The sequence below is a fragment of the Molothrus aeneus genome, chromosome 10, assembly GCF_037042795.1.
Source record: "Molothrus aeneus isolate 106 chromosome 10, BPBGC_Maene_1.0, whole genome shotgun sequence".
NCBI lineage: Eukaryota > Metazoa > Chordata > Aves > Passeriformes > Icteridae > Molothrus > Molothrus aeneus.
Window position 1 is genome coordinate 9,413,557 of NC_089655.1, and position 14,807 is coordinate 9,428,363.

Genomic DNA, 14,807 nt, shown 5'->3' on the forward strand with positions numbered 1-14,807 from the left:
AGTGGATATTTCATACCACAGCCTCTGACCATAGTGCTGTTGCTGTTACGTTTCCAGGCACTGCTGCCTGCCTGTGAGCTGCTCAGGCAGTGTTCTGTCCACTTCAGCTGTCATCATATCCACCCAAAAATGTGACAACTTACAGGAACTGCTTGTGCAGGGTCACCTTGTGGCCTTTTGATAAAGGAAAGAGTGCTCCTTTCACTGAACTCTTGTTCATTGTGGCTCATTTGCTTTCTGCTGCTCCTGCTGTGGTGACTCATCTGACCCTGGCCATCAACCTTGTGCTTTGTTTTGAGATGTGAGCTCAGTGGTGGCAGAAGGACCTGCTGGATGTGTCAGTCAGTGCAGCTTTGTACAAGTGCCTCAAGGAAAAAACTGTACAGAGCCCACTGGACTCCTGGGACGGAGGGGGTTGCTGAAATCTGCTGGTTCCTTGTCTCTGGTGCAGGCACCAAGGAAGCACAGGAGCCTCTGTGGAAAAGTTGGACAGAGCACATCTCTTGTTGAAGTCCCCCAGAGCCCAGTATTCTGCACGATACCACCTTGGTAGGCCTGCCAGTTTGATTTAATGGGCTGCAATTATTTTAGAAGCTCAGCAAACAGATTGTTACTTATATAAGCAAATAATGCATTTGACCTACTTATGTTAGCTGTAAATAGAAGATAGGCATTGCTGTGGATCTGAAAAATGAGGAGTCTCCTATCTCTGGATAAATTATTCAAGTCTTTGCATATAGTAATTGCTAGACTTCTGGTCTGGTTGTTTGTGAACCAAAACAACAAATCAAGTGAGCAAATACAGGCATTTTTCTAGATAAATAAAGTAGGTTAGTTAAACTTCCTGTTTCATTTAGCATTTATCTAAATGTAGCTTGATTTTCCTTTTTACCATTTCTCCAGTAAATAATGTTGGAATCCACTATTTGGGTGCATGTCCTGGTTTTAGAAATCCCCCAGAGCGAGGAAGTCTTGCAGAGATTTGTTTCATTCAGTGTCTCTGTGAGCACTGGGTCAGAGAGCCTGTGGTGTACCTTCTCCAAGAAGTTCATGAAAGTTGAGCAAATGATTTCCCAGGTTGTTGCCCTCAGCTGTCAGAGCCAGTAATGGAGAGCAGTGCTGATCCTGGGAAGGCAGAGCTGCAATCAGCCTGGGGTCTGCCTCTGTTACCAGGAGCATCAACAGATAATGCCACAGAGGCCTTCACTGCCTTTGGGCAGCAGGGGACAGGAAGAAGCAGCTCAGCCCTCAAAGGGTCACTGCTGTTGTGGTGTCCTCTACACACCAAGCTCATGTCATGTAGGTGACTAGGGCATGTCTTGGTGGGACTTAGCTCCTCACACACCACCTGGAAGCTTCCCTTTCTGGACACAGGAGAGAGCTTTTCTTTCTGCAGGCCAACAGAAGTGGTGCTGCACTTGAGCCATCCCCTGGCTCAGCCTGTAGAAGCCCAGAGCATCACCATCTTCTGTGTGGTAGTCAGGGAATCTGATACTTAAGGAATAAGATAATTAAGGATACAGGGTAGCTGCAGAGAGGGAGAAGGGGCAGCTAGTGCAGGGTGACAGCTCCATGAGAACTGTACCACAACAAAAATGCTGATTTGGGGGCTGGGGAAGGCTGGTGTCACCCATTGTTCTCTGTGTGAAGTGCAGTCAGTTTGTGGGGAGCTATAAGAACAGAGTAGCAGCAGTTAATTCACAGTAAACCAGCAAACTCTTCAGGTTTCATTTTCACACTGACAGTCATGACTCCATAAATAGTGCTATAAACTAGAAGGGCTTTCCTGATGTTTCTGCTCTGTGGCTGTTTTACTGTTTTGCTGTACTCTACTGTGAACATGCTTAACCCCTCAGTACTCCAGCTCCATACAGGCTCCTGCATGAGAGACACCAACAAACAGGCACATAGACTTTGTAAATTAATTTGTCTGCATGCATGATTCACTAGTTCTGTTTCCACATTCTTCACTAATGATGCTTGTGATAGAGAAATTTCCATACCAATTGCCTTTCTCTAGAATTCCTCCAGACTATATAGAGTTACAGAAAATTTTATTGTCACTGTAACACTGATTGCAAAACCTGTTTTGCATATTGCAGAGTTCAGAATGAACCAGAACTTCAAAAACACTCATTGCATGTGTGGGCAGCATGAGGATCTTTCCCCAGTAATCCTCCCACCTCTCTGTCCTCAGAGCCTCTTCTGGAACTTCTATAACTTGAACCCATGCATTGCCAGAGATCTGTCCCTTTGTGTCTGTTCATATTAGTTGAAGGATATTTTTCTAGATGGGTACCCAGAGTGTATCCATCAGAGGATACTCAGAGAGTCACCCAAAAGAAGTTACTGTGAGATTTTCATTTGCCTCCACTTGCACTCAGCACATCAGTTTTCCTGTAAAAGGAGGATGATTCAAATGAGTATTCTTTCCTTAATCATCCAAAGTCTTGCTTTTTCTGCCTTACCAGGCCTGAGCCATCTGACAATAACTTTTAGCCTCAGTGAATAGTACAGAAAAGCTTGATTGCAAATAATTTGTCATTATTTCCCAAATACCCCTTTCTTTTTTTCTTTGCCTATTCAATGTTATCTGGAAAAATAGGGGACATCAATTACTCATTCTTTTAAAAGACAAGAATGTGAAATTCAAAATATAGGAGAGCACAAGGCTGGGCATTCAGGATGAGACATTCACTTTGTAATTTTTTCATAAGTTTTTGGAGATCTTTGCACTCTAGGAAAGGCTAATTGGCCAGGTCCAGGTACAGAGAAGTGAGGGCTGTGAAAGGGAAAACCTGGAAGTCAGTCTGCTCCAGAATGTGGCAATTTGGGTAGGGAATCTCTGCACCATGCTGACACTACAAAGGTTTTGGCATATCCTGGCACCTCTGGGTCTGCCCTTGTCTTGACTTGCAGCCCCTGCTGTGCTGGGAAGAGCTCTGGCAGCAAGGCACTGGTGCCCTGGGCTGGCTTTTGTGAGCCCCAGGAAGGTATGGCAGCCTTGGCATGGGCAGAGTCTGTGGTGCTGGGGCTGGTCAGTTCTGTGGCCCTGGCTCCAGCCATGGTGCCTGTCGGCTGCAGGGGTTGTACTGCTGGAGCAATGCAGAACTGGCTTTAGCTGCAGGCCCTGATTCTGCTCTCTTTTGTACTGATGTTTAATTCTGGACTATCACTCCCAGAGCCACAGGTTCTCTACCACTTTCAATTAGAGCAGAAATCAATCATTTTAAAAGCCAAAAGAAGTCGTAGCCAAAATAAAGGGACCTGAATACTTTTGAGGAAGTGTCCTTAATCATAGCCTTGAGACAAGCAAGTAGCACATCAGCATTATTTTATGACCCTGACTTTTAGTCCTTCCATTTTCAGTATAGTTTTGTCCTCTTTAAATGCCCAAATAATTTCCAGTAAGAGCTAATAAATTCAGGAGGGGGAAGAAATAGGTGCTGTTTGAAACCATTGTGCTGAAACCACCTATTGCCTGTTTGAATTAATCAGATGGATCTTTTATTCCTCCCATGTTCTTCCCTTCTTTTAGAGCATCTTTTAGGAAAGGAGGAGGTAATCTGCAGGGAAGGGCCTTGTGTCACGAGGACAATGCTATTTTGAGAGCCAGATTTTTTTCTTGAGAGAAATGCATTCTCTGATATTACTTCAAACTGTTGATGATGTTTCAATAATCACTTGCTAAGATGCATCTTTGTGAGTATATTTTACGGCTGTTCACAGTGTAGGAATATTTGCCTTCAAATATTTCTTGGAGAAGAAAAGATGCATGTTCAACACTGCATGTCACCAATAACTACATTTATCTTTTTTGTTGTTGTTTTCTACTGTTGCTTTCCAATTATAGGAATTGCTGTGCAAGTTTTGATAGAAACAAATAAATTAAACCCTTGTGTAAAATCCCTTGGAGCCTAACATGGCGGAAGAGAAATATCAAAAGGTGGCATTAGGAGGTAAAATGGTAGGTGAAGCCCCATGGCCTGTGAAAAGAGATGATGTAAACTTAGGTCTCCTGGGTGTCAATCTTTTGCACAGTTCAGACAACTGTGTCTTTTAAAAATCAGTCTCACTAATACTATTCAAACTTTATCTACAGAAATAATGAAATCTAACCCAATAGAAGCACTTTTAGGCCCCAAATCATTCCTTCATTGAATCTATAGCTTCTTGTAGAAATTGAAAGGGAACAATTTTCCTGTTTGTGGTTTTATTCCATTTGTTACAGTGAACAGAAAAATTCACTGGACTGGTCTGTGGAATGCAAAAACTGGAAAATACCCAAAAGACAATATAAAATAGCAAATTTTAATTTTTAGATGTTTTCACTCATTCCTTATACAGTGAGCAAATAATAAACAACAATCTAACAACATATTTCCATATTTCAGTCTCTCCTTAAAGAATAAAAATATACTTCAGAAGGATAATACGAGAAGCATTCTCTCTTTCCAAAATTGACTATGAAAGGGACATTATCTGGGTATGTCTGAAAGTTATGCATAACCTTTGCACTACAAATATCTCATTTCAAAAATGTCATGTTCTCTTTATACAGTAGGGCTTCCATGAGGCTATTTTAAGCACTGTGCTTCTTGCTTTGAGATGATACCTGGAGTTATCAGAGCTGCATCTCTTGTTTCCCTTAAAGCTTGTTAGAGCCAGATAGCTGCTTGGATAGTGCCCTGCTGAGCACAGAGAGTTCCTGCTCAAGCAGCAGGATTGTTTGCAAGGGTTGTTGTGCCTCCAGGTTATCAGCTGTGGTAGCTGGGATGGCTCTGATGCAAACAAGGAGGTGCTGGCACAGCATTCAGAGCTCCCAGGGCAGCTCCCGTGGGGACAGAGGACCATGGAGCAGGTGCTGAGCATCATCCCCTGAGCACATCCCCTGTGCTCAACCTCCCCACAGGCAAGGTGCTCTCTTGTGCTTGTGTGTCTGTAATAGAAGCACTCACAAGACGTTTGTGGTATACTCTGAGATGGATGTTTGAGGAAAGCTGCACCTGGTGGGGAAAGAAACAATTCTTACTTTTATTTCTTCCACTTAGCTTTGGATCAGGACTCGTGTCTGATGCATACAAGTGGCAGAGTCTCAATACAAGTTACAGGCAACAGTTTCATCAAGGACATAGTAATTCATGTTGGAAAGCACTTAATTACTCCATGTTTAGAGCAGACAACATGGCAGTATGTGTATCATCAATATGCCAGCATGGTTCACTTTCCATAGAAGTTTATGTTCCCAGCAGGCACCGAATGCTTCTTCTGCCTGATAAATGTCAAGCACTTTAAGCAATCTTGCCTGTTCCTCTCTGGAGATTGCCAAATAATTTCCTTTCATTGGGTTTGGGATTTCGCCAGGGCTTCTGCATTCATGCACATCTATCCCTGCCAAATGCTGGTAACACCGGAACTGCACAAATACTCCTGCTTCTTTCACGGGCTTTGCACAGCTCTGTTTAGCTGCAGGATTCCTGGTACTTTTCTCTGTTGTTCTGGGCTGGAGCAGTAGTTCATGGTTCGTATTCCATTAACAGGTGTGGTGTAGAGTTCAGCCCTTGCCAGGGAGCTGTGTTTCAGAGTAGAAACTGTTGTTAAATACATTTAAGTGTCTTGCACCACAGACTTCTTAAAGATAATTCAGTTTGCCTCCTTAATGTCCTCCTGCACCTGAGGGAGGTCCTAGTGGGTTTGAACAGTTCCTCTGCTCCTAGTAATGATAAAAAGCTTTCTTTGTTATTAAGTCTATCCATTTACCTGTGTATTTTCTCTAGCGAGTCTTATAGCAGCAGATGTTCATGCTCTGAGGACCATATAGGAGGTAACCTTTAAGGTTTGTAAAATATTTAAACAATATAGTTTAAAATTTTAGTTTGAAAAGCCCAGTTTGTCATGAAGGGGAAAAGATCTCAGTAACACACCCTGGAAATAGATGGTTTAGAAAAAAAACCTACAGCAGAGGAAAAATGCTTTAAATAGCAAATGGAAAGTAAATCACCTTGTCGTGTTTTACCGTCTCATACAGCAGAACTGGGTCATTTGACCTTTTTGTTGATAATGTCACCAATATATTCTAGGCTAGTGCTACATATCATGCAATGGCAGATGACGCTCTGTGTGTCATTGTGGTACTTAATTTCAACCCATGCAAAAATACAAAACTGGATGGCAGAATGTCAATCATTTTTCCTTGACATTTCTCATATCCTCATTTGTAATGTAATAACCTGTGGATGTTGTATACAGGAACTCCAACACCCAAGGACAGTTTTAGACAGTGTAGTAGAACCTCTTCAGCTGGATAAAAATTGTGAAAATGGAATGAGGGAAGAAGAGAATATGCTTTTTCTAGCAATTTAAAAACACAGTACTTTTGACCACTTTTGACTGGTATTAGAAAAAATATCCGTTAGCCTTGAATGACCACAGCACAACAGTAACTCAGCTTTTGATTATTTTGTGATCATTAACATGCATCCAGATAAAGACATCAAAGAGTGCGGTTGTGGTTGTATGACAGAGCCATTCTCAGCGTGACACCTGTGGCACAGAAGATGTAAAAGGCAGCACTGGGAACAGGGATCTGAGGAAGCAGAGGAGCAGGAAATGTTCCTTTCTCAGGTATCCATTAGTGATGGCAGTGTGATGCACAGGGAACTGAAGACTGTGAGAAGCCTGTGTTTACAAAATACAGGACTTTCAAATGTAGCTGAAGTAGAGTTCAGGTCATGTACAACATGTTCACAAATGATCAGGCAGTTTGTGCCAGTTTCATTGACTGTCTCTTCATTTTAATGACAGCAATCTGAATAAGATTGCTTTTGACAGGGTTGTAAATCAGATTAACAGAGGTTGGAGAGAGGACTGAGATCAAGTTTATGCTAGTAGAATATATAAAAACATAATATAAAAATAAGACACTAAACAGAAATGAAATAGTGATTTAGCTGGAAGCAGGCAAGAAAAATCTGCCAGTATTGTCAAATACATCACAAGTAATATTTTCTGCAAAGCCCAAATGATTCTGGTAGCCTACATCTTATTCCCAAAAGTCTAGCCTAATACATTCAAGAAAATTAATTTGGGTTAATTAAAAAGACAAATTTAAAATGCATTAGGATATATCCACATGGTGAAAAACTATCAAGCTACCAAACACTCTTATCGGTGGTAGCTTTTGCATGTCCCTAGCCTGCTGCAAAGTGGAACACATTAATTGGAACCATCATGAAAGTATAATATAATTTTTTGAGTCTTTTTTGTTCCTTTTAATTCTGGCAAGATTTTATCTCCTTTTTGCTTTGTTGTACCTTAGTTATGTGTTAAGCTAAAACAAATGCTACTAACAAAGAGTAGTCTCATTACTTTGTACATGTACACGTTCACAGCTCCTTATTCCTGAACAAAACTTGTTTATCATCTGCCTTTACTGGTACATCTTGTGGGAATTGAACAGAAGTTATTTAGCAGATCAAAGCATGAGTTTGACAAAGTGATAACACTGTTTGAGTCCTCCTCTGATAGTGACCAAACCACGTTAGTAAGGTGCTTTAATGCAGGTGCTTTTATCCAGCTCTGAGCCAGCATCCTCTAGACTCAAAATGCTGTCTTTGAGCTGGCAGAGCACTGCCTCACTGCTGGCTTCAGGAATGTGTTCATGGCTGTTTCTAAAAGAGAGGTTTCAACTCTGTGAGTGCTGCCTGCCTGGGTTAGCATCAGACATTTGCTGGCTGTTTGCTGGTGGGTCAGCAGAAGGTGTCTGGAGATTTCTCTGACTGTTGAGTTCAAACTGGCAGATGTGCAGTAGTGAATTACAAGGAGCAACAAAAATTGGAAAGGCAGGAAAGCTACCATTCTGGCCACTAGTTTAGGTCTCTGTGTTTGTTTGTTTGAGCTGGGGAATTTACCAGTGAGGTATCAATTACCTTCTAGAAACATAAGCTAGGTTTAGTGTATGTGATAAATTTTGTTTCTGAACAAGTTTGTTGAGTCTGCTTAGGATAAAAGCTGACTTCACTTAAATATTTAATGAGGCATTTTATTAACCCTAACATTTAATGAGATATTTTATTAGCTCTTTACGCAAAGTGAACAAAATGCAGTTTGCTTGAGTTTTCTTATTGTTTTATTCATAAAGGATAATTTCCAAGAAACCCTTGACCTCTCATTTCAAATGAATTTCATCACCATGTTTTGATTTATAATTTCAAAGACAAGGTTTCTATAAGTAACCAGTGTAGAAAGGATCCAAATCTCTGAGATACTTTGTTATTCCTTGACCTCACAGAAATCTCATTAAGAGATTAACTAGATTCTAACAATATAATAGAGTCCAGATAAATCACTAGAATTATCCCAACAGCAGATTTTACAGTTTGTGTATGAGTATTTCCTTCTCTGTTAGTGCTGAGACAATTGTGGTGCTTTATGCAAGTTACTATAAATAAAAAGGTCTTGATTCATCACTTTGTCACTGCAGAGTTACCTCACTGTCATTCCAGTATGACTGTCCAGAACCTTACCTGTTCTCTTGGAGCCAGAAGAAGTTCATTTTGATATTTAGTGTTATGTTGTTCGCAACTCTTTGGGTCTTTAAAATCCCACAGTGATATTTGAAAAGCAGAATATTTAAAAATGGAAAGTCCCCTGTCCCAAAGAGTTTGGGAAAGAACAGATGTCTCGGAGGAAGGGAAGTGTTCACTAGTTACTTAATCCTGGAGTGTCAAAGCATTCTGGGGGAAGTCTAGGAGTGTTTTGAATTGAGTGTTATTTTTATAGTGTTCTATTGATGTAATACCAGAGATAACCAGCAACAAGCTGGTCCCAGGAAATCCATTCCAGAATTATGGCACTCTAACAGAGACCCGGTTGACAAGGTGTGTTACAGGCTTCTGATGAGTTTGTGTTCTGTTCTGTTTTCAGTGTCAGCCAAACCAAGACCTCACAGTGATGAGTACACAAAGAAGATTCCACCTCCTAAGCCGAAACGAAACCCAAACACTCAGCTAAGCACATCTTTTGATGAAACATATATCAAAAAGCATGGCCCTATGAAGGCAACCCTCACTAGGGATGCCTCGCTCTCGCAGGTCAGCAGTCCTGCTCCAGACACAGAAGAAGAGGAGCCTGTTTATATTGAAATGGTTGGGAATATTCTCAGAGACTTCAAAAAAGAAGAGGATGACCAAAGCGAAGCGGTCTATGAGGAGATGAAATACCCTATATTTGATGATGTAGGCCAAGACTCAAAATGTCAATGTGAATATGACCATCACACTTGTTCTTCTCAGTGTGCTACTCCCACAGTGCCTGACCTCGATTTCACCAAGTCTCCAGTGCCATCTACTCCCAAGGGCTTGCTTTGTGACATACCCCCGCCATTTCCAAACCTGCTCTCTCACAGACCTCCACTGCTGGTGTTCCCACCAGCACCAGTGCAGTGTTCCCCGAATTCTGACGAGTCTCCTCTAACTCCACTAGAGGTCACAAAGCTTCCCGTCCTAGAAAATGTGTCTTACATCAAACAGCAAGCTGGAGCTTCTCCATCTTCACTGCCACCTCATACACCAGGCCATCAAAAACTGGAGAAAGACCAGACAGTATCTCATGGAACTAGCACCCCTGGGCACACCTCCTCACCTCCTCATCCTTCTACCTTATACAGAACGCAGTCTCCACATGGCTATCCTAAAAGTCACTCTGCCTCACCTTCTCCTGTCAGTATGGGTAGGTCTCTTACCCCCTTAAGCCTCAAAAGACCTCCACCTTATGACTCTGTACATTCAGGAAGTCTCTCAAGAAGCTCTCCATCAGTGCCTCATTCTACAGCCAGAAACACATTGCAAGAAGGAGGGAAGATGGTCAGTGTGTCAGTCAGCACCTACGGGTCATCATCTCAGAGCAGCTCCCGCTCTCGGACACCCACCAGTCCTCTGGAGGAGCTAACCAGCCTCTTCACCTCAGGAAGAAGTCTCCTGAGGAAATCCTCCAGTGGCAGAAGATCTAAGGAACCTGCAGAAAGTAAGTCCTTGATGTCATTTTTCCTCATCTTTGTGTAATAATATCTGCTACTCTACTTTTCTAAATCAAATGCTTGCAAAAATTAAATAATTCTGAATTCAGAATTCTGAATTCCTTATGGAAATTTCCTGTAATGAAAAGAAAAATTGTTATTGCTTTAGTCTTCATATTCTTATATTTCTAAGGTTTTTAAGTATCCATACTGCACTTAGAAGTAAAATTCATGGCTTGGTCTTGCAAAAAGTGTCAGTTCTCATTAATTTTTCTACAGCTGTAAAGGTTCCATGTGAGTTGGGAATCTTCCACCCTTGTCACATCCTTCCTTTTTTGATGTATGCTAAGCAGCTTGTAGCAAAATAACCAAACAGTAGCTGTTGAGGGTTATTTGCAGAGATCCACTGATTGCCCTTAACTTGGCCAGAAATCCTAGAAAATATGATGACAACTAAAGGTACCAGCTTAACTTTGGTTAAGCGTGGGGCAAAGGTTAAGTCTGATGATATTGGAGGGCTTTTCCAACCTGAATGATTCTGTGATTCTGTGTAAACCATCCCTCTCCTTCCATGCTGTGCCATGGAATATCTCTTTCAGCTGGACTGGTGTAACTGGTTGGAAGGTTGTGTTGTGAATTGATGTGAAAACCATCATAACTTATAGTGCACCTATAAACCCACACGGGAAGAAATGTACAGAAGGAGGCTGTACAGGAAAACCTTAAGCCAGTATTCACTTGTCATATGCTGTGTCATAAATCAATGTTCCATATGCATTCAGGTTTGTGCCATGTACACCATGTACTTCTGAGCTAGTGAAATATGGAAACTCCTTTTGAAATCAACGGGAGTTGCATGTGTGAAAGCAGAACCAGGCACCAGTATTTCTGTTGCAAAAATGTTCCTGTTCAGTGGGTGTCCTGCACTGGAAGGTTGTTCTAACACCTCCTGTCTCAGTGCAAAGCAGACTTGGGATGCTTTCTCCTCCACTCCAGTAAAATCTGTTTATGACTTTGAATTGTTGACACCTGCCTAATGAAAAAGCTGTCTTTGGAGAGCAGCTGATCTCATGTTTGTGTAGGTACTATATTATAGCTATTGACAGCTCTATGTATGATAAACTGCACTGGTTTATTCCTGATAAAAGAGAATGTTCTGGTTTTCAGGCTACCGCATCACTGCGGAAGGGAAGTGAATTCCACACTGTGTTTCTGGTTGTGTTTGTGCCACTCTGTTGTGTCACCCATCGCAGTGTGGTCACAGCACTTTGAGGCATGCTCAGGGTGCTCAGCAGGACACCCCCTCTAGGTTTCCATGGGCAGAGTTGTCTGCCTCACCTCTGCAGCTGAGTGAGGACATGCCTGCCTGTAAGAATGGAGAAGCTTGGTGGCAATGGGTTAGGTTGCCCTACAACTCATCCCTCCTGACTCACTGGCTCTACTTCTCCAGCCTCAGTGTTGTTCTTATTTATCTCTGTGCACATCAGGAAGAACAACTCTGCAATCAGAAGGTGAAGGTGAGAACAGAGTTAGCAAGAGAATACTAGTTGGTGCAGCAGTTTGCTTAATTTGACTTTAGTATTTTCATGGCCTGTAGTCATTAATCCTGTTTTATGGAAGTCTCAGCTCCATGTTTTAGTAGGGTTTCATTAATTGATTGCAGTAGTAAAACTACAGTAACACTGGATTTGTGTGCTGGATGGAAGCAAGTTTGTATCTAAAAGACAAGATGATTCTTCTAATTGGGAACAATTATGAGGGATGTGATGTGACATTTATAAATAATTTCAGTGAAATGCTAGGAAGATTTTGGCAGGTAATACCAAACATTATTAAATATGCTTCCTTTTCATAAGTGAGCAGAAATCCCCTGTAAATCCCATGCTACACTAGTTCTACTCTGTGAGGTTTGTATTCTCACCAATGTAAGCAAGTTTGGAACCTGGAGAAATTCCTGCTGTGAATATTGCAAGTCTGGAAAATTTCAGCATATCTGTGCTGCTGTCTCAAACCTATCTCCAGAATATGTTAGCTATATTCTGAAATTCTGCTTTACTGAAATTGAATGCAAAATTTTCAAAGGACTTTTCACTGATAAATTTAAACTAGATCTTGCCCTGCAGATCTGTACCAAGAGGAGCCTCAAGGAACACTCTGTCTTTGTTCCTTAGTAACTAGAAATGTGTTCCTTATTGGTCACAAATGGTAAGAACAAGAGAGATATGAAATTCAAGTTGTGTTCATTTATTTAAGAAAAACACATTCATGTTATAAATAGACAACAGTAGTGAAAAGACTCTGGAGTACAGCTGTGTTGAGTAAATGAACAGACTGCTCATCTAACCCAATTGTAATTTGTCTGGTATTTACAGTATGACTTAATCCTGTGGGATTACTGCCCTAAGCAAGAATCAGCTTTGTGTTCAGATATTGCAGAGGTAGAAGACACTCTAAGATTTAAAGAAAACACATACAGGTCTGGCATTTTATGTCTTTCAATTCTACATTGAAATGGTCCACCATAAAGAATCTAAATTGGGAGATTTGAGCATGGCATTTGACCAGACTGCCACACTTACACGTCATGATTTACATGGTGATAGACAGGGGAGGCTGGGCTACTCATCTGATATGGTAAGGAAACCTTGGTCCTTATTGTCCTGTTTTCTAAAAACCCTTTTGCATGCTTTTAACATTTTAAATATGTATTACAGACAATTATGAAAGTGGGGAGAAAATAACAAAGAAAAGTAAATTTTAAGGCCAAATCAGAAATGAAAAAAATATTGGTAGAACATTATGCAAAAAAAAAAAACTGCAAAAAAGTGGAGACAGCCCTACAGAAACTGAAGAAAGATATAGAACATGAAGAATGTGAAACAGTGGAAAAGATAAACATTGCTAATTGTCACTGACTGTTCCTTAATCCTTTCTGTGTTTGTGTGGGATAACATGACTGTGTGCCTTAACACTTGGCAAACCCCTGTGAAATACAATGTCAATCCTCAGAAGTTAGAGGGAAACTATTTAAAGGGTACCAGCACTTGGGCTGCTGCACTGTGCCCTTTTCTGAAGCAGCTGGAAGGTGTTGAAGGACAGCCACTCGATCCAGCTGTGTGGAACCACATAGATCCTTCATTGTGACTGTGCACACTGAGTGTCTGGGTCACCTGTGTCCTTCAGTAAAGAGGGATTTATAGAGGGAGAGGAAGGGAATGGTCTGAAGCTTTTTTGGAGCTGTATTTGCTGCTTCTGTCATTTCTTCACCACAGAAACACTCTGTACTCCATGAGGAGCTAGCACTGGAGTCATGTGCCTGAAGGCATCCCCACATCCTACAGAGCAGGGCAGAGGCTGCTGTGCTTCTGCACTGGCTTTCAGGCTGTTATTCCAAGGCTTTCTTTGTGACATGGTCCTGTAAATCCTTGTCAGAACTAGCCTTTCTTTCTCTATATTGATTGTTCCCATTTGTTAAGGCTTCTGTTTCCTCACAGTTTCCTGGGAGCTTCGTACCAGTTTGGAGTGGTTATTGCAAACATTCACCCAAATGAACTGCACAAGAGAGCAGCGACCTCAGCTGTGTGCTCTGACTCTGGATGAGCACGAGGTGTGAGATCAGAGCAAGTGATGCAGCTCAGGTTTTTGTTTTCCTAAGCTGCTCTGCAGGGCTTCAGAGCTGCTTTGATGTTTGCCCACGTGGAGTTTTACTCTTCAGCTTCTAGTCACATAAAGGGAGGAAATTCGTGAATGTGCTGCTTTGAAAAATCAGTTATAGTGATTGAAAATTGGGTAATTATTAACATTTCCTGTTCCTGGCTGGTACTGAATTAAGAATCTAAACATACAAATAGTGTGAGGAGAGGAGGGAGGCTGAAGTAGCTCAGTTGTTGAAAATGAGTTTAGGCTGACTTCAGGCAGCTGAGACTTAGAGTAGAATGGGGCCCTGAGCAATGTGATCTGGTGAATGGCATCCCTGCCTGTGGCAGGGAGGTTGGAACTAGATTTTTAAGGTCCCTTAAATCCAGGTCATTCTGTGTTTCTCAGTCAGCTTTGGGTTCCTTGTTAGATAGAGCAGTGTGATGGAGAACAGAGTTTGGGAGATGCATCAAATGAAAATTCACCCCACGTGGGCCCATTTAACCTCTATTTTCATGCATTAAGTCCAGAATGAGAGGCACAGGGCAGGATTTCAGTTGATGTATTTCAAACAGAGTTAGGATGAGAAACACTGGCCAAAGCAGGGTGGGATTGGGATGGCATTGTGTGCATGCCTTCTCATTTGTGTACCTGCTCTGCCTCTGTTGTCCTGAAGAGGAAAAGCTTGCCTGCAAGATGAGGCTGGCCATGAAAACCATTATAGATACTTCATTACATCCATTGCTCAACTACTGCACAGCTGCACTGCTACACTTTTAGCATTAGAGACTATTTGAATGCCTACCTCATTTCTAACCTCTAGGTTAATATTTTTTCTATCAAGTATGAATGCTATATTCAGTCTAATGAGACAGCTACAGCTTTTCAGTTATTCCTGAACCTTTGAGCCAGAGGTGTACTGATTTCTCCATCACTGAAGAAGCATCCGTTTCCATAATAGTAAGATTTTGTAATCTGATGAGCCATGATATGTGTGGGATTAAATGAGGTGATCAAAACAGTCACTTCTCATTTGACAGTCCTGAAAGTAGGTCTGAAAGCAAACACTTCATGGGAAAGTGCCAGAGGAAAAGGCAAAGAGAACACCAGCTTTGAAGAGAATGACATTTGACCACCTCTGGAAGGATATGATCTT

At 41.6% G+C, this 14,807-nt stretch overlaps 1 protein-coding gene across 4 annotated transcripts in view; it reads left to right on the forward strand.

Moving 5' to 3' along the window:
* The window catches only part of NYAP2 (neuronal tyrosine-phosphorylated phosphoinositide-3-kinase adaptor 2), a 134,936-nt gene that overhangs the window by 72,745 nt on the left and 47,384 nt on the right, over window positions 1-14,807 (forward strand). For all 4 annotated transcript variants that reach the window (XM_066556532.1, XM_066556533.1, XM_066556534.1 and 1 more), the window contains one exon: window positions 8,926-10,023. In XM_066556532.1, coding sequence (XP_066412629.1) covers window positions 8,926-10,023 — 1,098 coding nt within the window. The remainder of the gene's footprint in view (window positions 1-8,925; window positions 10,024-14,807) is intronic.